Source organism: Callospermophilus lateralis, chromosome 19 (assembly GCF_048772815.1).
Source record: "Callospermophilus lateralis isolate mCalLat2 chromosome 19, mCalLat2.hap1, whole genome shotgun sequence".
In the NCBI taxonomy this organism is placed as follows: domain Eukaryota; kingdom Metazoa; phylum Chordata; class Mammalia; order Rodentia; family Sciuridae; genus Callospermophilus; species Callospermophilus lateralis.
The window spans coordinates 35,187,200-35,214,521 of NC_135323.1; the positions used below are offsets into that span (position 1 = coordinate 35,187,200).

Genomic DNA, 27,322 nt, shown 5'->3' on the forward strand with positions numbered 1-27,322 from the left:
ATTTTTTTTTGGGGGGGGGGACCTGGCTGAATTAACAATGCAGGACCAGGAGCCTGCTGTCCTAAAGGGATTTGAGTAATGCCCAAAGTGGCCATTCCCTGTTTGCAGCTAAGGTCTGTGTTTGGGCATCTTAATCCTCTGCGTATTTGTTGAATGGTTCCAAAAAGAACAAGAGGGGATCGGGGCTGGATCACCAGCGACCTCCTTCAACCTTGATCTTCCGCGACTGTGTAAAACTCTCAACTGGGGTTCTCAAGTAGGCTCTCACTTCGGAGTTGGGGGGAGGTGGAGCCACCGGGTCCCAGGAGACGCCTTTGGGCATGTCCCCCTTTTTCCAGTGACCCTAGGGCAAAACTTGGGGGGTCGCCAGGATGGAGGCACGAGCACGCGCTGCTGCGAGCCGGGGCGAGCAGGGGCCGCGCGCAGCGGGGAGGGAGCGGCGCCTCCCGGCCCCCGCCCGCCGGCGGCTGCTGCTGCGCGGCGCTCCGCTCCGCGTCCGGCCCGGGTTTCCGCGCGCGCCGCGCGCCCCGCCCCGCGCCGCCTCGCCGCCGCCGGAGCCGCTCGGAGCTGCGCGAACATGGCCGAAGTCGGCGAGGACAGCGGCGCCCGCGCCCTGCTGGCGCTGCGCTCGGCGCCCTGCAGCCCCGTGCTGTGCGCCGCGGCCGCCGCCCTCCCCGCCGCCGCGCCGCCCGCGCCCGGGCCCGCCGCGTCGCCGCCGCCGCCCGCCCAGCCCCCGCCCGGGCCGCCGCCGCCGCTGCCGCTGCCGCTGCCGCCCGGCGCCCCCACGGGCGCGGCGCCGGCGCTAGTGGCGGCGGCGGCGGCCTCGGTGCGGCAGAGCCCGGGGCCGGCGCTGGCGCGCCTAGAGGGCCGCGAGTTCGAGTTCCTCATGCGGCAGACCAGCGTCACCATCGGCCGCAACTCGTCGCAGGGCTCGGTGGACCTGAGCATGGGCCTGTCGAGCTTCATCTCGCGGCGCCACCTGCAGCTCAGCTTCCAGGAGCCGCACTTCTACCTGCGCTGCCTCGGCAAGAACGGCGTCTTCGTGGACGGGGCCTTCCAGCGGCGCGGCGCGCCCGCCCTGCAGCTGCCCAAGCAGTGAGTCCCGCCCCGCCCCGCCCCGCCGGACCCCCGGGGTCGTAGCCGCTGCGACACCGTTCGCCTTGAACCCCCAGGGCCGGCCCTGAGCCCCCGGCACCACCCCAACCCTTCCCGTCTTGAACCCCGGAGACCATCCTCGACGTCGACCCCCACTGGGCCAGAACCCCGGGGATTAGCCCCGCTGCGACCCCGCTAGGCCTGAATCTCGGGGATCACCCCGGACCCCAATTCCTCCGTACCTGAATCCCCCCAGGATCATCCCAGATACCGAATCCCTGGGGCTAACCCCCGCTGTGACCCCACCCGGCCAGTATCGTTAGGGTTACCCCCGAGATCACCCTGGCTATGACCCTGCCCAATCTGAATCCCCGGGGGCCCCTATACTGGCCAGAATCTCAGGGTTACCCCCACGCCCACCCCATCAGGCCTGAATCCTTGGGGTCACCCCTCAAACACACTTCCACCTAGTCTGAACTCCCAGAGTCCACCCCTGACCCCATCAGGACTGAACCTCTGGGACCACCCCTGACGGTATTCAGCCTGAGTCCCCAGCATCAGCCCGACCCCTGTTACCCCCAGGTCTCAACCACTGTGATCAACCTCAACCTCCACTTGTCTTAGTGTCTGTGGTCACTCTGGACCCTTGACAACCTAGATCCCCAGGTACACTCCTGACCCTGACTCCTGCCAGGCCCCCAGTGTCACCCCAGCTGAGCCTGGGTCTTGAGGTCACTCTCCACGCCCTCCCGGTCTTGACTTCAGGATAATACCTCTAGGCCCCAGGTCTGGATCACCCATATCACCCTTCCCCACCCCAGACGGTGATTGTCCTGGAGGGGATAGCCTGGTACCAGTGGTCCCTGGATGGGATCCCCCACCCCATAGTCCCTGTGTTAGGGGCAGGTCTGAAGCCAAGGGTCAGCTGGGCAGGGAGGGGCCAGGACAGGAAATGAGTGCCTCAGTGTAACTTGAGGTCAGAGGTAGTAGAGAATGGGAGGCCTTAGCCACCGGAACTGGGACCCTTGTTTTAGAGTCCTTTTAGACCACTGACCATCTGATTGGGGCACTGCCCCTTCCCTGCCCCGCAATTCCCCACCCCATGTGCTGCCCTCAGCCCTTGGGGACTTCGGGGGACCTCGGGGACTTGAAGTCTGTGCTTTAGGAGAAAGCCTGGCAGATTACTCACTTCCTCTGCTGCACTTTCTTTTTCTATTCCGTAATTGCCTCCAACCCCTCACTAGTGTGTGTACCCTTCAGTGCCGGTTGTATACACCCAAGAGTCGTCTGTCTGTCTCATAACACATTTAGGAGCACTGGAATCCAGGGAGTCTTTGCTGGACTAACTCCCAGGCCCTGCCTTTCTTTCTTTAAACTGCTCCCCTTTTAGGGTCGGGCATGTTTGTTGTAGACACTTTATTGAATGATTTTCAACATCAACAGTGACTCACCCCAACTTAGGGTGTGAGAGGGAAAGTACACCTTCATTTTCCAAACCTGAAAGGTGTGCACTTGTAAAGTCAGGACTTGGCAGATAACAGTTCTGTTCCTCTCTCATAACCTACACACTGGGTCCATTGCCATGTTAAAGGTGTCCCTGGCCCAGACTCCTCCAGTGAGAAAATGACAGGTAAACACTGCTCTCCACCTCCCCCAGGCCCCTAGAGGCCTGTCTCTGTACCTTCATGTAGCTCTGATTCTACAGCCCTCTTTTCAGGTTTTCCTGCCCTAGCCACCCCTCACCTGGTCCCCAGTTACTGGATCTTGAATGAGGTGTTCATACTCGTGTTTTCTCCATAACAGGGGAAAGTTTCAACCCATAGGGTCCTCCTGGTCATCTACCACATTGGCCAGTTCAAGTCTATTATTTTTGAAAGTTTATTGGTGCACACGGTGCCTCAAAATCTATACTTCAAGGAATTGGTATCTCAGTGGGTGTGTTTGGGAGCATTGGCTTAGCTGTCAGGAAATGTGTGGCCACTGAGTTTGTGCTTTAGACATGCACCAAGTACTGCGCCCCACTGTGCCGTCTGTATTTATTTGATTTCAACTGTACTTCTGAGCACCATCCGTGTTAGCAGAGACGCAAATGGTAGAACAGAACCAGGGTGCAGGAGGAAAACTAGTAAGCGGATGCCCGTGTCTGCCCTCCTAGAGAAAAGACATTTGTTCTGCAAACCGCTGAAGCCTGTTAACAATAGTTGAACAGTTCCAGCGGGTGCGCATTCTCTTTTCCTTTAGGAAGCTAAGTAATTGCGTATATGGAACAGGATGTTGTGAACTTCTGTTGAAGAGTTAGGTCAGGTTTCTTAGGACGATCACATTGAAAATAATCAAGAAATTTCAGTGAATTCAGAGCAAGGAAGTGGGTTATGAACATTTTCGTCACTCCGAATGGGAAATGCATTACTGACTAAAGTCACCGCAACACTCATCATGTCTGTTCCCTAGGGCTTTGGTGTCCACTTTTGCCATTAACATTTGAAGCTATGAATTTCTTTGCCTTAGCTGCGAGTTCTCTCTCATGGCGTTGGAGTTTTGTTGACTTGAACTTGTGTGAATTCAGTGGACCAAATGGTTTTGTATTGCTAGTTTTGCATTGTATTGATTCCCAAAGCAGTCTTGTCCTTAGCCTCCTCTTTCCCCATCCTTAGGACAGGTGACAGCCACCTGGGTGACATTTGCATGCACTCCCCTGTGCACTTCCCACTTGGGAAGAAAACCAGACTTCATCCCCAATTGTTACTAGAAGTATAACTTTTCCAATCTTCCACATTTTAAATTATTGGTGGTGGCGGGGGGAAACAACCTGTGACACTGCTCAGAGCTGAACTTGGTGCACCGCAGAGTCTGACCCTGTGGTAGAAAAATCACACCAGAGCTGCTAGGCCCAAAGGAGCATGCATCAGCTCTGATCCAGTGGCTTCTTCAGGTGGGCTTGGCAGGACTGCATGTGCCTCAGTGGTAGCACTTTTTCTAGCCCCTAAGCTCTCCTTGAGGCTTGGGCTGAGAATCTGTCACCTTTAATTAGCCTCGGTGCAGGCACTGGCAAGCAGTAACAGCAACTCACTTATACTTGTTGAATGAACAAATTGATGACTAAGTGGACTTGTAGTTTCTATAGAGGCCAAACATTGTTATAGATTTGGCTTTGTTTCCTGAAATGTGGCAGTCTTCTTAGGTTACATTGTGTGTGTGTGTGTGTGTGTGTGTAGTCTTTGACACCACTTAATTCAGAATTTGAATTAAATATGACTGGTGAACTTGAAATACCCTTTCACGGCCCTTCTTTGCTCTTCCTCCTCCTCTGCAGTCCTTTCCCCAGTCCCTTTGTAGGAAGTCTTGAGCACTTGAATAGTTTCAAAACTTCCCTTTGCGGTAACTTTGAGTGGCAAGATTTATGAGACTTTTTTTTTATTATTATTAACTTTATACTTGTCTTTATTGTCCAAATTTTCTGTAAGGGACATGGTTACTTTCTAAAAACATTTTTTTTTTGTTATGGAAAATTTCAAACATAAAAACAGAGTAGTGGAGTTTCATAGACCCATCACCTCGTGTCCACAGTCACCATCTTATGGCCACCCTTGTTCCATCTGCATCCCCGTTCTGCGTTCTGCCTCCCGGAGTTACTTAGAAGCAAATCACAGATGTCATATCACTAAAATTGAAGGGTTCTTTTTAAAAAAAAAAAAAAAAAACTTAGCCACAGCGTCATTGTCACAACTGAGAATTTAGTTCCTTGCTGCCATCTCTCCACTCCAGGTTCAGGTTTCCCTCACTGCAAGGGGATTTTCTTCCTCCTGTGCCTTTTCTTGAATTGAAATCCCAAGGAGGTTCTGCTGTGGGCTTGGTGGCTGGGCCTCCTGGATCTCTCAATCTGCAGGCTCCATGTTACCCTCTTTTTTTCCTGCTTCAACTTATGCATGGAAGGAAGAGGGTCATCTGTCATGTGCAGGTTTCCACAGCTCCTCTTACAAATTGGATTCCTGTGGCATCCGCCCCGGTCCTCTGTCATTCCTGTAAATTGACTGCTGGGTCTGGAGAGTTGATCAAACTCCAGTTTGTTTGTTTGTTTATTTATTTATTGCCCAAACTGCATGGCAGGTCTTGCCATGTGTGTCTGCCAGGCAGCGAAATGTTCTGTTGAGCTCCTTTTTGTAACATTAGCAGCTTTGGATAGTTGTTGCCTGAGTCCCTGAATTTATTTTCTCTTGTCCTCTCATGGCTCCTGCCGGCCGCCAGCCCTAGGTGCTTAGCAGTGCTGACGCGTTCTACCTGCTGAAAAGGCTGCGGTGAGTGGCGGGTATTATGGATCCCAGATCCTGCACTTGTGCCGTGATAAAAAGCAATTAGTTGTAACCACCAGAGCGTTTTACTACACAAATAATTATTTTAGACCCAATAAAAACATATATAACATAGTTTCTCGTTGCTGTTTTGACTGGCCAATTGAAATATGTTCAATTAGTTTTTAACCATCATGCAACTAGTTATCTGTACAACATGGTTATTTTCAAATTAATTGGAAAATGCCATAGACTTGACAAAGACCTCAAGTTTCCATTGTGTAGCATCTAAGGATAGTCACGGCACTCCTTCTTCAGCACTGCCTCCCTGGAGGTTGCTGCTGGGTCACGGCTGGTTGGCCAGGAATGGCGTCTGTGCTGAGCTGAGTTTTGCACTTGGGACGAGAGAGTGTCAGATCCACCACTTTCCAGTGGTCAGAGCCAGAAGCCGTGAGGACCAGGGTTGTGCTGTTCTCGTCTCCACGCAGAGGGGGCCTGGAGTGAATGGGCAGAGCCATGTGGGGAGGGGTGGGCTTGTGGTAGCTGTAAGGGCAGCAGAAGCCACGTAAGGGACTGGACAGTCATCCAGCCTGGCTTACTGGACCTGGGGCCGCTGTGGGGCAGATCCAGGTGAAAGACCATCTGAGGAGGAAGGTCCTCCCCAGTGACTGGATAGGGGGAGGAGGGCTCAGCCCGAGGGTGGGAGGAGGCGGCATAGCCAGCCCGGGCAGGCTAGTGGGGCGCTGTGTGGCAGAGAGGCGAGGCCTTGGCTTTTCTTGGCTTTTGTGTGCGTGTGTGTGTGTCTGGTCATCCAGGCAGAATAGGAAGTACAGTGTCTCCTGTTCCTTTCTTTCTTGCTAAGTTGGCTGTGATTGTGCATTGGGTGTGTTTGTTCATCTTGTTAGAGGCTTGCTTTAAAAATTTGTGGGGAGCTAGTTGCTGCGGCACATGCCTGTAATAGCAGAGACTCAGGAGGCTGAGACAGGAAGATGGCAAGTTCAAGACCAGCCTCAGCAACTTAGTGAGGCCCTGTCTCAAAATGAAAAATTAAAAAGGGCTGGAGATGTGGCTCAGTGATACAGCACCCCTGGGTTCGATTCCAAGTATTACAACAACAACAACAACAACAAGTTGTGGGAATGTGGGCAGCGGTCCATTGAGTCCTTGCTATAACATTAACCATCTCCTAGGGTCTCATTCACACTGAGAGTTTTGAGTTTACATCCATTCATAACAGAGTTCAAAGAGTCTTAAAAATCAGTCCATGGAAAGAATGTCATTTATCCTGCAGTGTGTGTTGAAACGGACTTAGAGTAAATGTGTGGAGGCCTTTGTTACGCTGCTGGAAGATTGAGGTGGTGGGTTGGTAGGACCTAAAAGGGCATAATGGAGAGTCTTAATGGGGTTCATATTTAATATTTTTGAAAAAGACTCAGCTATGTTTAAAGTTATGTGCTGAAATGAAACCAAAGCATTTGCTTTGGAGTTATAGTAATTTACTATTTGCTGTTTTTGCATCTTGTGAATGTCAGGGGATAAACTTGCTAAATTAATGACAACTCAAATTGCAGCAATGCCTCATTATCATAATTACCCCACATTTAAAGCATTTCATATTAAAATGAGAGGATTATTTGAAATGCTTTTACTTTGATTTCCTGGAAGTAGACTGTTAACATTGCTATTTGTTAGGAGATTTCCTAGTTAATTTTCATTGGGACGATCACTTCAAGAGTTCTGGTTTCCTGGTAAGATGTTACCAGTTGGTAAAAAGAAAGAAAAACGCAGCATGTATGTGAACACGGTTTGTGAGTTTACAAGGGAAACCAGGAGGCGTGCTGTGTGTGGCTTGGTGTCTGAGGCTGGGCTGGCCTGGGCAGGACCGCTTCCCTCGGGTGACCCATGGTATGTGCCTCCTGGTCACTGTGAAGATGGGCTGGTATGCGTTGTGCTTTGCTTAGACATGACAGTTCCAGCTGCCGGCAGATGTGTGGCTTTCCTCTCCTGAGAGCGATTTCTGGTGGGTAGAGGAAGCTGGTCAATAGACAGAAAATGGAGATGGACATTTTGTACGTGACTTGGTTGAAAAGACTCCTGTTTGCCCCCAGTCATCTGGCACGTGTCTAACCTTGTCTCAAGGGCGCAAACTGGCCTCCATTTATTCCCTCAGAGATACTGACTCGTTTTTTCTGATCCGATTGCTGCGATGCTCAGAAACCCCACTGGCGTCCCAGTACCTGCTCTTCCCCGCCTGCTACCTCACCAGCCCAGGGCCGGCTCTCTGGTGGCACTGCCTGGACACACTCTACCTCCATAGCAGCTCACAGGGGTTGGTTCAGGGCCCTCGTGTGCCCTTACGTGTTCCTGGGGACCTCAAAGTACTTTGGTTTATGTGGGATATGTCTGTGAATGTTCACCATATGAGAAATTAGAACACATATTTATTAATCTAAAAATAGCAATAATAAGCATATTTCAAAAATAACTTCCATGGAAAAAACTCTATTTCCCAAAGGAAAACAAAATTAGAATAAGGGTCGTTTTTTCTCCTTCTCCTTCACACGTCTTCAGCGCCTGGCTGACAGACACTACTGGACTCTCATAGCTGCCTCTGCTTTGGGTGTGTCACTTTGGCCGAAGGACATGAAGACAATCTGGCCGCAGACGTGTGGCTGGAGTGGCAGGGGCTTTTAGCAGGCTTTTCAGGTGACTGAAGCTCCTGACATCTCCCCAAGATTCCGGTTTCTTACAGACTAGTTGCAAAATGGACTCTGAGCTGTGTCGCGGGCTCTGGTGTCAGACTACCGATTACATTAAAATCCATTGCTGTCTTGCGTTCACGAGTGACCTTCTTAACCCCACGCATGGTTTTATGACATCCTACATTGGCCACGGGAAAGATACCTACTGAGGTGTGCAGACTCACACCAGTGCATCTTACTGTACAAAGAAAAGTCCGTGCCGCCTTAGGTTCAGTTGGTACTTAAATTTGGTCCCTTTGAATATAAAAGTGGGAACCTTGCACCGGAGCAGACTGCAGTCACTGGCCTGCCTGGTATCTTGTGGCATGATTCGGGTGACCGCAGCAGCGTTATGGCACAGTGGCACTCCTGCGTTCTCTCAGGTTGTCGGTTCCCCTGAGCAGATGGGCCTGTGGGCCTCCCTCTCCCTTTCTGCCAGGGGTAGCAGGGTGGGCGGGCAAGGCAGGGCCAGGGGGCTCCACAGGGGTCTTGGGTAATGTCAGCTACCCCGTGCATTTTTAGGCGACAGCGACTGTTGTTTGGGATTCTTCATGAGACTTTTCTAAGCACACTGTTAGAACTACCACTTTTGTATTTTATAAAAATGTGTTTTTATAAAAATATGTTTTCTTCGTCCTGTCCTCACCTAAGCCAATTCAGGCAGCTGCCCTTCCACCGAGTGGCTCCAGCTCCAGGGTTGAAGCTTGGGGTGGGGTTGGCAGTGTCCAGGATGCACTCAGGGAGTCCGGTGCTGCCTTCCCTGTGGCTGGGCCGTGTGGTCATCTTTGGTAGTTGTGGCTATGACATGGGAGTCCGTGGGGTCTGGGCGCAGTAAACTACAGACTCAGCCGGGCACACTCCCACCTGGTCCTGGAGGGTAAGCCAGGCTCAGAGGTGCTGCAGGGCCGGGGGGCCAGAGAGCCTTCCCAGAAGTGTCCCTTCCGTCGTGCTGACAAAATGAATGCCATGCGTTCCCAGGAAGCAGTAGCTGGGCTGTCCTGAGTGGGAAGTGATCTGTAACCCTGGTCATTCCTTGGAGCCAGTCTTGAAAGTGTCACATGAAAGCTGATGCTGGGGACAGCAGGCTGGGGTGGTGGGCATGAGTTGGAGGAGGAAAGCATGGAGGGTGTTCCTCTGCCTCGGGATGCAGGGATCCTGTCTGCCTGGCAGGTACGTCCCTGCGGTTGGGAACAGACTCATCTCAGCCTGAAGAAGATTCCTGCCCTTGGAGCACCTGGCTCTCTGTTGGGTCAGGACCAGCCCGGAGCACACAGAGTCCCGTTAGGTTCTAACCCACGAGCAGACCTTGCCAGCTGTTCGGCTCTCTTTGCAATTGCGTTTTCCTCTTCAGTTGTGGTGTGGACAGATTCTTCCAGGCCTGCCTACCCTTGGTCTGGCCCTAGGAATGCCATGGAGAGTCTCGAACTTTCTACAGCTGCACTATGTAGCTGTGGGCCATGTGGGGCCAGCAAGCATTTGGAACGTGGCTGACACGACTAAGGAGCCAAAGTGTTCACTCCTTTCCAGTGTTCAAGGTAACTTGGGACAGTCTCAGGTGCCGCTGTTCCCAGAGTGCCCAAGAGCCCGCAGACCTCTGGGTGTGGCCCCTCTGCCTACCTCTGCCTCAGGGCAGCCTGTTTTTCTGCAGTGTGATTGGAGGTGGTGGAGGTGGCCCAGGCTGTGGGGAGGCCCTTCGAGCCTGCCCCGTGTTAAAGGCTCTTTTGGAATGCCTGGTTGCTGCTCAGGTGGACAGCTGTCCTCTGTCCCTGCCACTGCGGCCTCAGTTGGAGGGGTGTCTTCCATGGTCCCTTTACTGCCCTCTTGAATCCAGATTTGGATGACTTACTTCCAAAGGAAGATGCCTGCGGGGAGCGGGGCGGGGGCAGGTGTGCTGTGCAGGGGCTCCACAGAGGGCCTCTGTGTTCCCTGGTGTTATGGTTGCCTGTGAGTGCAGGTCCGTCGTGTTTCATTCCCGTCCTTGCAGATGTTGTTTCCTTGGTAGACGGTGGGTGTGGCACGTCTGCCTGCTCCTGACTGCGCCTACATGGCTCCTGTTCCAACCAGGTGGCACTTGTCTGACAAGCCCTCACAGTGCTGTGCTTTTGGCTCACAGGACCTGGACCTGCCATGGCACCCACTACATGTTGGGGTGAACATTGGGTATTGCCTGCGAGTCCCACAAGGGCAGGGGGTGGCACTGTTGGGAGACTCTGCTGGCCCCCCCTCAGCTCTGCAGGCTGGCACCAGAGGAGAGGTGGGTCCCAGGGAAGATGGGCCAGGCCCACTCATGCCAGTGATCAGAGCCTAGCCCCTGGCCACTCCAGGGAAGGGCAGTGTGCCCAGGAAAGGGATGACAGCGGTTCACTCAACAGCTAGCCAGTCCATTTTAGATCAGGGCGGCCAGCTGCAGCCTGTGGACTGAAGCCTGCCAGCCATCTGTATTTATAAATAAAGTTTTATTGGAACACATCATGCCCAGCTGTCTGTTTGCCATCTGTGCTGCTTAACTGGGACCAAGGCCCTGTGGCTCACGGGCCTGCACTGTTTGCGTCTGCCCTTGACAGGAGCAGAGTGCACAGTGCCCTCGTGGGCTGCGCTCCAGGCCAGCACCCTGCAGTACTGGTTTGCTTCAGACAGAGTCCTATTTTTCTTGTCATGTTTAATCCTAGGTGTTTTATGTATTTGTTTTCATAGTATGAATGGATCTTTTTTCCTCATTACTTTCTAAAGAGTTAGTGTTAGGAAAAGTTGGCTGTGTGTTTTTCTTTGGTATGAGTTTTATAATACCAACTTAAAAAAAATCTTAACATTAAAAAAATAAGCTTTCAAGAAAGTTTTAAGATTAGTACAAACAACTCACCCATCCTCTGCCCAGATTTGTTCCTTTTTAGCCTTCTGCCACATTTACTTTAGCTTTTCTCTGTGCGTGTGCTTTTAGGAGTGAACTGTATCATATCCTTCCCCCACTTGACACCGCAGCCTAGATTTTCTGTAAATAAGGGCATCTTATGTAACGTTGATCTCACTAAGTTTGGGAAATCTAGCATGGATGGGTGCTCGTAATCTGATATGAAGTCCCTGTACCAGTTTCATCAGCTGTCCCAGGAGCACCTTCAGTGTGTTCTGTCCCTGGTGCAGGACGCAGTCCAGGATGAAGGGTCATTTGCTGTCACTTCTTTCTGGTCTCCTCAACCTGGGGCAGTTCCTTTGTTGTCTTTATTGATCTTGGCATTTTTAAAGAAGACAGGCCAGATATCCTATCTCGTGTAGATTTGTCTGATGTGATAAAATCCTGATTAGAACCAGATTGAACACCTCTGCTTGAAATACCAGAAAGGACGTGTGCCTTCTCAGGCTGTCCCGGCCAGTTGCCATCCCTGGCTTAGGTGCTGTCTGGCTCCCCACCAGCCAGTTACTGTTGCTTCTTGTGTAATTAGCAGGGATGTCTGGGTGGGGCCTGGTGGAGAAGGTTTTGTATCTAGTGTATTTACTGTTTCTAGTAACAGGCCTTCAGTTCCTAGGCTGCACTTCCTAGGCCATGGTCTTCATCTACAAGTGAAGTTTACTTTGTCTCTCTTCCACTATTTTATATTTCGTTTCTTTTTGTTGAATTGGCTGGAAAAAACTTCCAGATAACATTGAACAAACACGGTGATGAGGGGCTCCTTTCTTGTAGCTAGTGGAAAAGGAACCTCTGGAGGGGTTTCAGAGAGAAAGCAGCTTTGACCACTTAGGAGACACCTCCTCTCCGGTGTGGTGGCACACCCCTGTGGTCCCAGCTCCTTGGGAGGCTGAGGCAGAAGGATCCCTTGAGCCCAGGAGTTAGAGGCCAGTTGGGGCAACTTAACGAGATCCCATCTCAAAAAAAAAAAAAAAAAAAACTAAGAATAAGTAAATTTTTAAAATGCCACTTCCATCAAGGGGCCTTTGGTTGGTCCTAGAGCACCCACTGAGCCTTGTAGCCCTGTGACTGTTATGGTGGTCTGAAGTTCTGTTTGTCTGATATGCGTTTAAGAGTTATAGGAAGCTGGATGCGGTGGTGTATGCCTGTAACCCCAGCAATCCCAGCAGCTCGGGAGGCTGAGGAAGGAGGATCACAAATTCAAAGACAGCCTCAACAAAAGTGAGGTGCTAAGCAACTCAGTGAGATCTTGTCTCTAAATAAAATCCAAAATAGAGCTGGGGATGTGGCTCAGTAGTCAAGTGCCCCTGAGTTCTATCCCTGGTACAAAAAAAAAAAAAAAGAGTTATTGAAGGAACACCACACTTTCTGGTTTACTGCTGTGACCCCAGTGTGTGCCAGACACTAGGTACTTTGTAAACAGTCGTTGGCAGAATGAATAAGCAAATGGCAGAGAGCTGAATGCAGAAATAATCTGAGGAATTATTGGAGCTTAATTTGCTTAGCTTTTTAAAAATCCAGCGAAGTCAGGTTAGCTGGGTGCCCTTGGGCAAGTAGCCTGGTGTCTGAGCCCAAGTCCCCATCCATAAGATTCTCATAGTGCCCACTTCCCAGGGAGATGTGGGAATTGCAGGAGGTGGGCACACAGATAGTGTCTTAATCCCCAAGTCCGCACATCATCATCACCATCATTACTGTCCTTGTTCCCAAGCACAAGAGACTGTCCCCGCTCTGTGGGGCCCATGGATGTGGAAGTGGGGTGTGTTCTGTGGTGAGGGACCATGAAGGGCCCCAGCTCCTCTGCCCGGCCTGTTCCAGCAGAGGTGGCCGTCAGCTGACAGGTACACCGGCTGGAGGATGGGCTGCCTGTCTCTAAGGTCCCTGCAGGCTCTGAAGGCTGTATAATCGGAGCAGAATGGTCCTGTTTTGTTTCTTTGTGTTTGTCTAGAGAACAGGAGCTCAAAGTACAGAGGATTGGAGAAGATGAACTCAGGTTTTCCCTTTAATGCCTTTGAATGACCTTTGGAGGGCGCCAGGACTGGCTGAAGCCTGGGGAGGGCACAGGGAGGTCGCCGGGAGTGTTTGGGTCCCAGGTGAGCCACAGGCTTCAGCCAGCGCCATCCTTGAAGGGCTTTGACCCCAAGCCGGGGTGCAGAGAGGTTAGGAGTCATGGGCCAAAGCACCAAGTGGATGGTGGAATTCGTATTTTAAGGTATTTTTAAAACACAGGAAAATACAAAGGATAATTTAGCAATTGCCGCGCATCCAGTAAGAGTTGATGCTCTTGCCATTTTGTCGCATTTTTTTAAGAGAGAGAGAGAATTTTTTTTAATACTTATTTTTTAGTTTTTGGTGGACACAACATCTTTATTTTATTTGTATGTGGTGCTGAGGATCGAACCCAGCGCCTTGCACATGCTAGGCAAGCACGTTACCTCTTGAGCCACATCCTCAGCCCTTGTCGTATTTTTTTGAGCCCTTTTTTTAGTTGTAGATGGAACAAGACCTTTATTTAGTTCTGTGTGGTGCTGGGGGTCGGACCCAGGGCCTCACACATGCTAGGCGAGTGCTGTACCACTGAGCCCCAGCCCAGCCCCCAGCTTTGATATTTTTTGGTAGTAGATGGACACATGCCCTTATTTTGTTTTTATATGGTGCTGAGGATTGAACCCAGCACCTTCCACGTGCAAGGCGAGTGCTCTACCACTGAGCCACAAGCCCAGCCCCTCGGGCCCTTTTTAGGAGGAGGCGTAACAGCCGGCTGCAGATGGAGTCCAGGGTCCCCATCGCCATCCTCTTCTCCAGCAGCAGCTCCTTTCTGGCCCTGTGTCCGGCTCTCCCCGCTGAGGGCGTCTCTGTGGAGCGTTGGACTCTAACACCTCTAAGCCGTGGCTTGTGCCTGCACCCTGGGCCGCGGTCAGGCAGGGCCACTGTCTTCACAGCCCGCCTTCGGACTCCAGCCTTGGCCAGGCCTGGTGCCCCTTGGGTCCCTTTCTCTCATTCTCGAGCACTGACATTGGCTTCCGTCCCAGGAAAGGCCAGGTTTACTCCCACCACTTCACCCTCTGGGGTCAGGTTGCTTTATCCAGTCCCAGGGTCTCCTCTCTAGCTCACCCCTCTTGAGCTGGCGGCTGTGTGTGACCGCTCCTGGACACCTCTGTGCTGGAACCGGATACATATGAAAGTCTCCCTGGGCTCCTCCGCCGGCCCCTTGCATGCCAGTAGAAGGCAGGTCTGGCACACATCAGCAGGCTGACTGTGCGCTCGGGTGGTGCTCCTTTGGGCATTTCAGGCGTGGTGTCCTTTCTGAGGAGGTGGCTCTCCAGCTCAGATCTTGGTCACCTATAAGTGCCTGGTGACGAGGGGAGTCAGAGCCCAGGCATGGTGGGCAGCCAGAGGGACACCAGCCCAGAGCGAGTTGGCTTCGGGGTTCCCAGGCAGGGAGGGAGCCTCAGATGGCTCAGAGAGTCGGGGTGTGAAGGCCGCCCTAGGGACAGATTGCCAGGCCATGCCCAGGTGCAGGGAATTGTTCTTATCATCTGTGGCAGAACTGGAAGCTTGACTGTTAAAGCCAGATTATCTTGGGGAAGCCCCAGGTGGGGGACTGTACCCCACCACATTCAAAAGCCATCAGACAACCCGCTGTCCCTCCAGTTCTTGGGAAGCCTTTTAGCCATGTCTTTCAGAATATTGTGACCACATAAAAATGAAAATAGTCTCGGCCTGCAGAGGGCTGTCTGGGCTGCTGGAACCGGGTTTCTCTGGGGAGAGGAAAAGTGGCCTGCGGGAGCCGGTGACATGGGTGAGCCCACGAGGAAGCGCGCCCTCCGCGTCGCTGTAGGTGCAGCAAGACCGAGCCCTGTAGGGAAACGTGTGCCGCGTCCACATTTGGAACTTTGCCTCTCACTCTCTTCGTAAAATACAGGTTACTCGGACACCTGGAGGCACAACTGCAGGTCTGACCCTGCGAGCTTTAGTGACCACAGCTCTCGGGGCGACTTTTCCCTTCTCTGTGAACAAGAGCCCTGTTTCAGAGACAGAAGTGGAGCCTGGGTGGCGGAGGGTCATCGCAGCTCCTGGGAGACTGTGGCATTGCGTCAGCTCCCTTGGTTCTCTGTAGCCCAGCTGAGTCCTCCTTGCAGGCCAGAAAGATGCCAAGGGACACAGTGGAGCCCGAGACGCAGAGGGCAGCTCGTGGGGCTGGGGAGCAGAGCCGGCCCCGCACTGCCTACCACTAGCAGCAAAGGAAATGAAAGAACGTCTCCAGCTGAGAGAGCGTCCCTGTGCCATGGCTGTCCACAGCCCTGTGAGATGACAGGTGCCCCTATCTTCTAAGCAGATGTGTTCCCTGGGACACTCAGTCCAGTGAGGGCTCGCTGGGGCATGAAGATTGGAACCACTAACCCTGGGGTGTGCAGGGGACTTCCCAGAAAGGGCGTCCTTGCCAGGGCCTCACGGGTAACTGGGTAGAAGATGAGGGAGCCGCAGGGCAGGTAGCGCCTGCCGTGTGTCTGCAGGGTATGTGGGATCCACAGGCTGGGGGTGCTGCTCCAGTCCCCACACAGCCCCGCAGCCCGTGCCCAGCCTGGCGTCTGGAGGGCAGGTTGTGGTAAGCAGCCCTCACTCCCCAACCTGGCTGTGTTCTGGCTCCTTCTGTCTGGAGGGCACCAGTCATCCTCCAGGTGGGGGCTGGCCCCGCTTGTCCGAGGGAGCCCTCTTGCTTCTTGCAGTGCCTGGGGGAGATGGAGAGGCCAACCGCAGCCCTCATGCCCCTTCATCTGCCTCAAATTATGGGATTTCCCGTAATGTTTTTCCCCTTACATTTAGTTAGTGCAATTTAGGGGATCGTATCAGCCAGCAAATTTAATTTTTCTGTGATTTTTTGTTTTGTTTTTTAAGTGCCAGTGAGATTCATGGTTGGTGTCACTGGGCAGTTTGGGACATTTTCCTTTGTTTTGTTTTTGAACTGAGAGGCAGCCTACTGATGAGCTTCTTCCTCGGCCCTTTTTATCTTCTGCTTTGAGATAGGGTCTCTCTGGGGTCCCAGGCTGGCCTTGAACTTACTGTTTCCCAGTCTCCGCCTCCCAGGTTGCTGGTACCACAGGCGTGGGCCACAGCTCTCAGGCCTGGCATCTCGCACGGTGTTAAGCAAGGCTGTCCCTGGTCAGAGGCTGCTGCGTGGCCTGTGGTAGGGGCACAGAGACTGGCCCTGGGGTGACCAGGCTGAGCTGGAGCCACCTGTGAGCGTGGTGACAGCAGGAGCCTCAGGGTAGCCTCTCTGGGTTTCCTGTCCAGGGCTGTCTGGTCACGCCTCCAAAAAGTTCTGCACCCCTTCTCCCGTCCGCCACCCCAGCCACTGCACAGCCTCTCAGTGGTTACCATCATCATCATCATTATCTGGTGAAATAGAAGTAAAATTGCCACCTTGAGTGCCTGGGGTCTCAGGCATGTTCCCGCTGCTGTGCAGCCGTCACCACCGCCCACCTCCAGAGTTTACATTTCCCAGGTAGAATCTCTGCCCATGAGACACTGATGTCCCGCCCAGCCCTGGTACCCCCCAGTGCCATCCCCGTGAACTCACTCCTTGCCCCCCATCCATTTCTGGGGTCTTTGTGCATTGCAGCCAGTCTGAACCTGTGCTTCCACTTAATTTAATGTTAATTTAGATGTTTTTGGCATCATGTCCCTTTTCATGAGCGTCCTGAGCCTTCAGCTGCCCCTCCCACCGAGTGCCTATCTCTGCCATTTCCCCTGCACCGTGGCCTGCATCGCCCTCTGCTCCTGCCCTTCCCACTACATGCTGAGTGTCCCTGCCCACTGTCTGCCATGTGGACCCCGTCCCTCAGGATCCCTCCTGGGGACTGTGTTTCTTAGTGGGGTTTATGGTTGTGCCTTTTAAAAAAATGTGTCATTTCACTTCTCCCTTCCTCTCCGCTGCTCCACACGTTCTGAACCGTGTAGAGAAGGGTTTCTGTCATTATTTGTAAGGATTCACATGGGCCCTTGACCCTGCTGGCCGTGTCACTGGAGTGAGTAGCAAGGGACATGGAGGAGGTGAGCGCTGGCACTCTCCCTGGCCCGTCTACCCCTGAAGGGTGTGCTGGGGTCTGGGCCTGGGGGAGCTGCCTGCGAATTTGCTGCTGCCTTGCAGCCCCTCGCCCAGGCCCAGCCTTGACTTCTCCAGGACTCGGTGGCTCCTGGCCCTCCGTGTGGTCGTGGGTGGCTCCTAGGCTGTCCGTTTCCCTCATCTCGCACGGGCCACCAGGGATTTGGGGGTCCCATGCAGCTACCCAAACCCCAGTGTGCCCATGGCTCTCAGCCTCTGATCAGCTCCTCATGTTTAGCTGTCACTAGGATCCTGCACACGTTTACCTCTTTAAAGCAGGGCTTTCATCAGCTTGTGCTTGTAAGTCGAGAAGCGCTCATCTTCTCAGCTTTATGAATCATGATTCTGTTTTGTCACTGTATCTAAGAAGCCAGGGAGTAGGGTGTAGGCTGATCAAGATAACTGTCAAAAGGGGCAGGGTCCGTCCTGCGGTGCTGGGGATGAAACCCGGGGCTTCCTGCTTGCTAGGCCAGGGCTCTGCCACTGAGCCTCATTTTGATTTTGTTTTTTCTTTTTTAATAGAACAGCTGATGGTTGCCTTGGAGAACTCATCCATCCAAAATGACTTTTTCCCTGAAGACTCCAGATTATTAGTATGGTAGAGTTAATAGAAAGTCAAAGCTTGAACTTAAGAAATTAAAGTTTCTCAGGTCGGCCTGCATGCATGGTTTTCTAAGTCAAATTTTATAGGTGACTTGTTTTTGTAGGAACCAGTTTTTTAAAAGAAAGCTTTAAAAAGATGCTTTAGCCTTCATGTTACGTATCTACGTAGCTTTATTATTTCAGACTTCTCCATGACCCAGTGATGCTCCACATTACAGAAGAGAACCTTCCAGAAGCACATCCTCAGTTGACCTTATCGCTCTGAGCTACAGCCTGTGCTCACACTAACTAGGATGCTACAGCGTCACCAGGCCATAGGATTCATGGGACCCCCATGGTACACATAGCCTGTCCTTGACCAAAATGTCATGTAGCATGTGTGCTTATGGAAAAAACTGGAAAACATAGAAATGTGGGAAGGAGAAAAGGCACACACAGCTCTCCACCAAGGTGACTTTGTCTCTGTTTCCCAAAAAAGTCCACTGTGGGGACTTCACTGAGCTGTGTATTTGCATATTTGCATCGTTATAGCCTCTGAACATCCAAGTCCTTATTGGTGAGGATATTAGAGTATTTTTTAAAACACCTTTCCTATATGAATGCTCTGTTTAAAAGGGTAGTAAGTTTTTTGGTTCCCTAAGTTAGGAGTGTGTATCTGTGAAAGGCAGGCTGGCTGGTCCCCAGCAAGGCTCCCTGCTCTGTGTGTCCCACTCTCCACCTCACCAGTGCAAGCCTAGTGCAGGCACCCAGCCTACCCTCAGCCCAGATTGGACAGGGCTGTCCTCTGCAAAGAGCAGCATGCGGTGTGTGGCTCTTTCTGAACCGCCTGCCTGGTGGACAAGTGTCTAGGACTAGCAGGTGCAGCCTTAGAAACCTGCAAGGCAGCCTGCGTTGGGACGTTGGGACACTGCTTAAGGGAGGGTGATCTCCTTTCCTGAAAGCCTAAGTCGTCTTTGAACCCTGAGTTTGGTGGGCCCTTCCCTTACCGGTTTGGACACTGCTGGGTGTGGTGCCCCTGTCCTCCTTTGGTCCTTTCTTGGGGAAGGACATTCCATGGTGTTTGATCTCCTGCATCCTTAATGCTGTGGAAACAATTCCTCAAGGAAGTAATTCGGCTGCTTCACGTGCTAATTGAATTCGGTTGCCCTTTCTGCTTAAAAATAAAAACCAAGACCCTGGGGTTTCCTGCCTCTGTCCTCCGTGGGGTCTGTAGAGTAGACCACACTGGACAGGCCAACCTCAGGGAGCTCCTGATGCTTCTTCCTAACTTACCCGTTTTTAGGGCTGCAGTGCTATGGGGACAGACCCCGAAGGAGAGTCACTGGACATTTAGGATGCCTAGGGAGGGCTGTGTGGGGCGGTGGGCCATGGTGAACAGCTCTGGCTCAGTTTTGATTTCAGGGAAAACTGTGCTGATGAATGGGCCGTTGGGGAGGGATTGATGGGACTGAGGGTGCGATTTGCATAACAATTAAACTAGTTTAGTGTATCCTGTAGCTCTGGAAACCTGGCTGCTCCCAGGCGATCATTCAGTGTTATTAATCTGTTTTATGACCCAGTTTCCCCAAATGGGTAATTTCTCCTTCCTAGTATTAAAATCTATTTAGAGACGCAGCTCTCTGAGCAGGCAGAGGAGGTGGCTGGAGAGTAGTCCCTGGATACTCCTGGGGCCTCCCGAGCTGCCGCCCTGTCTTTCCAGGCCGCTCCTTATGATGTGGGACAAGGTTTGCCACTGAATCTCAGTTTTTCGCACATTTTCAGAAATCCATGTGACTGTAGAGGTGGTGGTTGCCCCAGAGCCCAGGGGGTGGGGGTTGGGGGGGCTGGGTCAGGAAGGCCAGCGTGGGCCTCTTCCCAGCAGGACCTGGTGGACTTCGCAGGACCCTCTGGCATATTCTCTTGGAGTCTTAAACCAAATAGTGCCTTTTCCCGCATTCTCTTTGGTGCTGATCCCGGCAGCTGGGTTCTCTCTAGACAGGGTTTTATCTAGACTTTATCTAGGTCTCTAAACAAAGGCCCAGTCCCTGTTGCTTTGCAAACAGCTGCAGTCAGCCAGCTTTCCTCCAGCACCCCCAGTGGTCTTTGATCAGGTTTTATCAATGGCTGCTAGTTTGGGGAAACAGACTCACATGCAAATCAGAGCTGGGCTGGGGATAAGCACTCCCCTGGGGAGCACAGGTCAGAGCCCAGCTAAGCTCCAGAGCCTAGAGTTTTCTGTTTTGTTTGAATTTTACATGACACAACAGCACAAAGGCGACCTAGTGTGTACACTGATGTAATAAAGTACAGTGATTTGCCCCCAAAGGGTGTTCACTTGACCGCTGCGCCGCTGGGGGACAATTCCTTGAAGAGCCCCCGCTCGGCCATGCACGTCTGTTGGAGGTTCCTGCACCCAGTTTCGTCCTGTCTCCTCATCATGGGTTGCACTGCCCAGCTGATGGCCAGCCCTGTCTTCTCTGAGGGACTGTTTGATTTCTATTCTTAGGGCTTATACAGGGCCTGGCACAGAAGGGCTTAATAAATGTTGGTGAATTAAAGGCTGGACACTCACCGCGCACAGGCCACCTCTGGCAGGTCACAGCTGACCCTGGCTGCTGTCTGGTGGCCTGGTGGACGCAGACTTCAACCGGCAGCACAGACCTTGTCTGCAGAGTCTATACAGATACCAGGTTTGTGGCAAGCATGTGGGGTCTGCCAGAAAAGAAGAGGTTCCAGGGAACTGAACCAGCAAGATGGCAGACTCGTTCTGCCACGATAAGGTTTTAATTCACCTGATTAAAAAAAAAATCCAGTTGCATATTATGTCTGGTTTGAACATCTGTGCAGTGAAATCCCACAATGTAATGGTGATCGCTGACTCTGACTCACGTGGCAATGTCCTCTGCGTCCTCTGCGTCCTCTCCTTGTTCAGGTAACAATGTCTCTCCTGTAAAATGGGCCCAAAGGTAACTCCTGCCAGAGGGTTGAATGAGCTCACCTGGGAGTGGCGGCTGGCTCTCAGGAACACCACAGGACAAGACTGGGAGTTGGGGTTACACTGGGGCGTTAGGGGAGCAACAGGCAGGGAACGGGATTCTCCAGGCCCCACAGTGGAGAGTTAGTTCAGCAGGACTTTTTATGGTTTTGATTTTATTGTCAAGCAAAAAAGTTTTTAAGAAAATTCAGTTTCTTTGTTTCCTCATATGAGGAGTTGGAATGTTGAAGCATAAATGAAATTCATCATTTGCTGCTTTGATGCCTGTGGACAATTACTCTCACTCCCCTAAGCCTGGGTTTCCTCATCTGAGATACAATGTAGATGGTGCTTCCCTCTGATCATGGAGAGACTCCTAGAAAGTACAGAGACCTGAATCTCCGACCTAGGATCTGCAGTCTCAGCTGGCTACTCATTATTTTTTGTGTGTGCTGGGGATTAAACCCAGGGATGCTCTACCACTGAGCTACATCCCCAGCCTTTTACTTTTTCATTTCATGACAGGGTCTCAGTTGATGAGGCTGGCCTTGAACTTGGGATCCTCCTGCCTTAGCCTCCAAAGTCTCTGGGATTTCCGGCATGCATCACTGTGCCTGGCAATTGACTGCTTATTTAAAAAAACCCACACAGTCGGGCTGGGGATGTGGCTCAAGCGGTAGCACGGTCGCCTGGCATGCATGCGGCCCGGGTTCAATCCTCAGCACCACATACAAAACAAAGATGTTGTGTCCGCTGATAACTAAAATAAATAAATATTTAAAAAAAATAAAAAGAAAATGGAGAATTACTGTTCATAGATAGAGAGCTTCAATTTAAAAAAAAAAAAAAAAAAAAACCCACACAGTAAACTTCAGATTTGGTGCCCTCCATCCATCTTTTAATTGGCATTTGAGTTAGGAGTATTGTAAATTTTTTTAGAGGACTATTTTACATATACTTGGAATAAAAAAAAAATGGCCTTGGCCTTCAGATAAATTAGTGCACCCAGGTTTGGCTTTCTGCCTGGTCACACTGCAGTGCAAGGGGCACCAGTTCTGGGGATGGGCTCACAGGCCGCGGCTGCTTTTAGGGGACACTAGACCCAGAGGGAGCTGCTCCATCCCCCTACCCAGAATCAAGCAGTTCCACACCCTGGATTTTCTCCGTTTCTTGGTTTTCAGTTTGTCCTTGTCACTGGTCTTGGGACAGTTACTCTTGTTCCTCTCCTGTTCCATGCGGCTCCTTCTTGACAGGTTGTGTGTCTTGAAAACGTCCCTGTGTGTGATTTAAATGCCCCAGCAACCTGGCCTCAGCTCCAGCCCAAGGGCTCCTCGCTGTCCTCCTGCCTTGCTGATCTGTCACCCTCAGATAGGGGAGACTTCGCTCTGTTCCCACTTGGGAGAGCGCTCGGATCCATTTATGATTAAACACTGCGCAAACAGCCAGGTAGCGTTGTTGACACTCCGCGGGTAGGTGCAGACACAGTGCGCGGGGGGGGGGGGGGGGGGGGGGGGGGGGGGGCGGGGGGGGGCGGGGGGTTGGATATTTTTCTCTTTTCTATTTATTTCCAGTGGACAAGAGATGACATTTCACTTTAAATTGTGCTCAGAGCCCTGTGGTTTCTTCCAAACTCCAAACAAGATTGCATTTTTAAAATATGGCCAGAAAAGAGATAAGGAATCAGATGTCACCAGGTTACTCTGTGATATTATTAAACTGTTGTCACTGCCAAACCACTGCCAGTTCCCCTGGGTCCTTCCACGGCAGCTCTCAGGTGCTAAACTCTACATCCAGAGCTCATATTAGGATTTGGTTCAGGTGGCTTATCCTTAGTGGCTTAGTGCCCTTCCTGTCCTGCCAGTGAGCTGATTCCACTGTGAAATGGTCATAACTGTCCACAGCCCTCTGTGTGATTGCAATGTGTGTCCACATGGTTCAGCGCCCAGCTTGGGGTGGGATGGAGGACCCACGTGGAGAAAGAATGAGGCTGCACCAGGCCCTATGCCTACCGTGGGGTCACCAGGGGTCAGCTCCTGAGAGAAGGGTTCCTGTGGCCACTGTCTTCCCTCTGACTCCTGCTCATCTTGCGGGTGGTTTTAGGTCTGCTTTTGAGCCCTGAGAACTTACTTTGTGCACCCCCCTCCCACAGTGCAAGATAGTGCTGGGGCACCAGGACCCCCGGCCTTGCTGTAGCTTTGAGCGTGACGCTTAGGGTCAAGGACACAATCCTGCTGTTACCTTCTCTAGAGGAAGGGAGGCATTTGTTGATTGGTTTTGTTTTAGGAGGCGCATCTCACGGACTTGGACCGAGTAGGCTCAAAATCAGGAGTGACGTAGGAAAACTCTTCTGCCACCTGGGGTCCCTTCCCTGGTAACTGGTCTCTGGCTTAGGAAGGGCCTGGAATCCAGCCCTTCTCCTACCCTTAGAGGGGCATGGCTGGCGTCAGCCCTCTGTGCCTTCAGGAAGTGTGCAAGGAGTTGTGTCCATGGGGCAGGGTGTCGCAGCTCTTCCAACCTGCATTTCCCTGGTGCAGAGTGCAAAGCCTCTCCAGCCGTCGCCAGGTGCTAGGAAGCATGAGGGGCAGCTGCTCGGGTCAGAGTGGTCTCTCGCTTGTTCAGTGCATAACACATTCACAGGGAGCGGGGCAGCGCTGTGACATGGGGGTCAGGGGGCAGGGCTGTGACATGGGGGTACGGGGAAGACTGATTGATGGCACTGGTTTGTTGGCCGTGAAGCCGGCAGGCTCTGGCATGAGCATCAGGGGATCAGGTGTGGGTGGCACTGGGCCACACCTGGCCAGGTTGGGGCTTCGTCTGGCTGCTGGCAGAGGGTGAAACAAACGGGCCTTCCAGAAGCCTTGAGCCCATCAGCCTCTCGAGGAGTGGAGCCAGAGTGAGGAGTGAAGAGCAGGCACCTCGACGTTCTCTGGGGTTGTGGAATGTGAAGCTTTGCGAGGTCTCCGAGGTCTCCTAGCGGTCCTCTTTGTCTCTCGCTGTGAGTTACTGGCAGGAATCAGATGTCACCAGGTTACTCTGTGACATTATTAAACTGTTGTCACCACCAAACCACTGCCAGTTCCCCTGGGTCCTCCCACGGGCAGTTCTCCAGAGCGTGTTCCCGCCCGTGGTGGCTCTGAGTCTACAGAACCGCGGGCATTGGGACAGGCGCTCACCGTGCGTCCAGCCCGGCCTCAGCACGGCAGGGGCCAGCTCAGCCCCACACCTGGAATAGGTAAAAACAAGTCAGCAAAATCGGTGCCTCTCTGCAGGGTGCTTGGAAGGAGCCTTGGCAGGAGCCGGCGGGACAGGAAGGCGGACGTGGCTGCTGCGTGGGAGCCAGGAAAAAGTCGGGCACCCGAGCCTGGTCCGTCTGGCTCTCCCGAGGGTGGCGAGGATCTGGGGACCGGCCCCTCCATGCTGCAGCTGTGCGCAGCCTCCTGTGAGAAGGGGTGCCTGGTGCACCTGGGCCTGGGCCCTGGGCCAGCAAGTTAGCGCCAGCCTCAGGAGGAGAAGCCACTGTCCCCGTGTTGCAGTGACTAGGTGCAGCTCACGAGCTGAGCAAACCAGGGACCTGCAGGTTGTGACTTTTAAGCTGATTGTGTGATTTTTCTTTTTGTTATAAAAATTAAGCCTGCCCCTGGTTGTACCTCGTGTTCTGAAGCAGCACCTGGGCGAAGAGCCGGTCGTGGGGGTGTGGGACCCCGCTCTGCACCTGCCCTGAGCATCTGCAGCCGCCTCCAACAGAGTGCCGAGCCCAAGCGGCAGGTGCTGATGTTTTGCACAGGGCACGTTTTGTCGTGAGTGCTCTGGTCCAGTTTCTCGTAGAATAACTGAATTCTGATAAAAGGTGAAGACATAGCTCTGGGCTAGTGTCAGGTGGCGTTCTGATCTCAGGTCTTAAACCAGGTGATTTTTTTCGGGGGGTGTATTAAATGCAGGGTTACTGTACCACTGAGCCATATCCTGCACCCTTTATTTTTTCTTTTGGGGCAGGATTTTACTAGTTGCTGAGGCTGGCCTCAAACTTTATCCTCTTGCCTCAGCCTCCCAGGTTGCTGGGATTACAGGTGTGCACCACTACACCCGGTGCAGATGACTCATTTTTGTAAAAGCAGCAAAATAGTGAGCATCTTTGCCTTCCTGTTTCTTCCTGGCAGCCTCCTACCGACCCTGCTTCATGTTTTTACCCCTTCTGCAGGGTATTCCAGTTTTTTTAATATTTATTTTTTTAGTTGTAGTTGGACACAATACCTTTATTTATTTTTATGTGGTGCTGAGGATCGAACTCAGGGCCTTGCACGTGCGAGGCGAGCGCTCTACCCCTGAGCCATAACCCCAGCCCCCGGCGTTCCAGTTTTGAGAAGGGGAAAGGGCTGCTCCTCCTCCCTCAGTCATGACCCCAGGAGGCGCGTGGCTCACAGCGAGGGGCTTCAGCCCCTTGGCTCACAGGTACCCTTTTTCTTTTTTCAAATATTTAGTTTCTAGTTGTAGTTGGACTCAATACCTTTATTTTATTTACTTATTTTTATGTGGTGCTGAGGATCGAACCCGGGGCTCTGGATGTGCTAGGGGAGCGCTCTACCGCTGAGCCCCAGCCCAGCCCCACAGGGACCTTTTACTGTGAAATAGATTCCCAGGAGGTCGCAGGTGTATTCCAGAGAGCACAGCCACCTTGGTACCCAGGTGATAACCAGAGCTGGACACTGATGTTGTGCTGGGTTGGGGCTCTGTCACCTTACCAGGTGTGCACCTGTGCCTCGACCCCTCAGGGAGGGTGCAGTGCCACCCCCGCCACCGTCACCCGCTACAGTGCAGCCACCCCAACCCATCCCGACCCAGCCACCCACTGTTCTCCGTTGGTGAGGTCGTCCTCGTTCTGAGGCTGTTGGGGTCACTGCAGGCTCAGCCTGCTGCCCTCCTGTGCAGTCGGTCACTCAGCCCTTGAATGGCCAAGGAAGATGTCCAGGTAGTGACCACCTCTCCTGTTGGGGAGCTGTTCAGCTTCTCTAGCTTCTGAAGCTGCTGGGAACAGCCGGCCACGGGTGGGTCTGCAGGGGACCCCAGTCTGCTTCCCTGGGATGGACCAAGCCCGGGCGTGAGTCATCAAGTCGTGTCCTCAGTGGACGTTTAGCTTCCGGAACACCTGCAGAGTGGCCGTGGGGTCTCACACCCCACCAATGTGCAGGGGACCCAGGGTCTCCGCTCCTCGCTGTCCTGAGGTGGCGTTGGTGTTTTTCACCTCCTGAGGGGCTTCAGGGTGACACCACAATTGCTGGGGTGCAGGTGACACCAGAACCTCTGCTCATTTGTTTCCCAGCTTCTCCCTTGACCGTGCACTTGTTTGGTGATGCCTGTGTCGGTGGGTGCATTGAGTACGTATTCTGTAAACTAAGGAGCAGGGCCCCTCATTGTGCTGTCGTGGGGACGCAGAGACACCTCGAAGGCTTTGCCCGTAGACAAGTGTATCAGTAGCCAGGTGCACGCCTACAAACCCAGCCACTAGGGAGGCTGAGGCACGAGGATCGCTAGTTGGAGACCAGCCTCAGCAACTTAGCAAGAGACCCTGTCTCAAAATTTAAAATAAAAATAAGAAGGGCTTGGGTGCAGCTCAGTGCTAGAGCAGTTGCCTAGTATGTGTGAGGCCCTGGGTTTGATCTCCAGTGACAGGACAGGGGAGGGAAAAGAGAGGACAACAGGGCAGCCCATCAGCATGCAGGCCTTTGTGTGGAAGGCACTGCAGTTGTATTTTTGTTTTTGTTTTTTTTGTTGTTGTTGTTGTTGTTTTTGGTACTGGGGATTGAACCCAGGGGTGCTTAACCATTGAGCCACATCCCAGCCTTTTTTTTTTTTTTTTTTGTATTTTATTTAGAGACAGGGTCTCGCCAAGTTGCTAAGGGCCTCGCTAATCTGCGGAGGCTGGCTTTGAACTTGCGATCCTCCTGCCTCAGCGCCCCCCTCGCCCCCCACCCCCAGTTGCTGGGATCACACTGTGCGCCACCACGCCCAGCCCTGCAGTTGTGTTTTTTAACTAAACAAAAAGCCTAAAAATATTTTAATTTTCTCTGAATTAGTCCTTAAAAAGAAGAAAGAATGCTTGCTCACCATTGCCGTGGGCTACTGCTGCCCCTGCAGGTGGACCACCTACCTCTAGGATAGGTCCCGGTGAGTGACACACTTGGCAGGGTAGAGGGCACAGGCAACAAGGGAAAGGGCCGTTAGAGGTTCCCTGGATTTCTCAGGAAGGATGGAGAAATTGGGATCAGATGAAAGTAGCCAGGGTGCTGGGGCTGGGGCTGGGGCTCAGTGGCAGAGCGCTCGCCTGGCATGTGTGAGGCCCTGGGTTCAATCCTCAGCACTGCATATAAATAAATAAAATGGACAACTAAAAAAATATATTAAAAAAATAAACAAATTCTTCAGCAAAAGGAAAACAGCTAGGTGTGGCCCAGGTGAGCAGCAGATGCCAAGAGCAGCCTCCCATGTCCCCGACCCTCGGGTGCCCTCCGGCTGGCTGCAGGGTGTGGGTAGAGAGGCGCTGTGGCTGGGCCTCAGGGTTCTTGTCCTGTTCTGCACTGGTCAGTGGGTTGGGGGGCGGGAGACTTGTGTGTATTGGTAAATACTTGGTTCGGGTCC

At 52.5% G+C, this 27,322-nt stretch overlaps 1 protein-coding gene across 1 annotated transcript in view; it reads left to right on the plus strand.

The window, feature by feature from the left end:
- The first annotated feature begins 577 nt into the window (after nt 1-577).
- The window catches only part of Foxk1 (forkhead box K1), a 61,251-nt gene continuing 34,506 nt past the window's right edge, over nt 578-27,322 (plus strand). The window contains exon 1 of the mRNA XM_076840037.1: nt 578-1,095. Within this exon, the coding sequence (XP_076696152.1) occupies nt 578-1,095 (518 nt within the window). The remainder of the gene's footprint in view (nt 1,096-27,322) is intronic.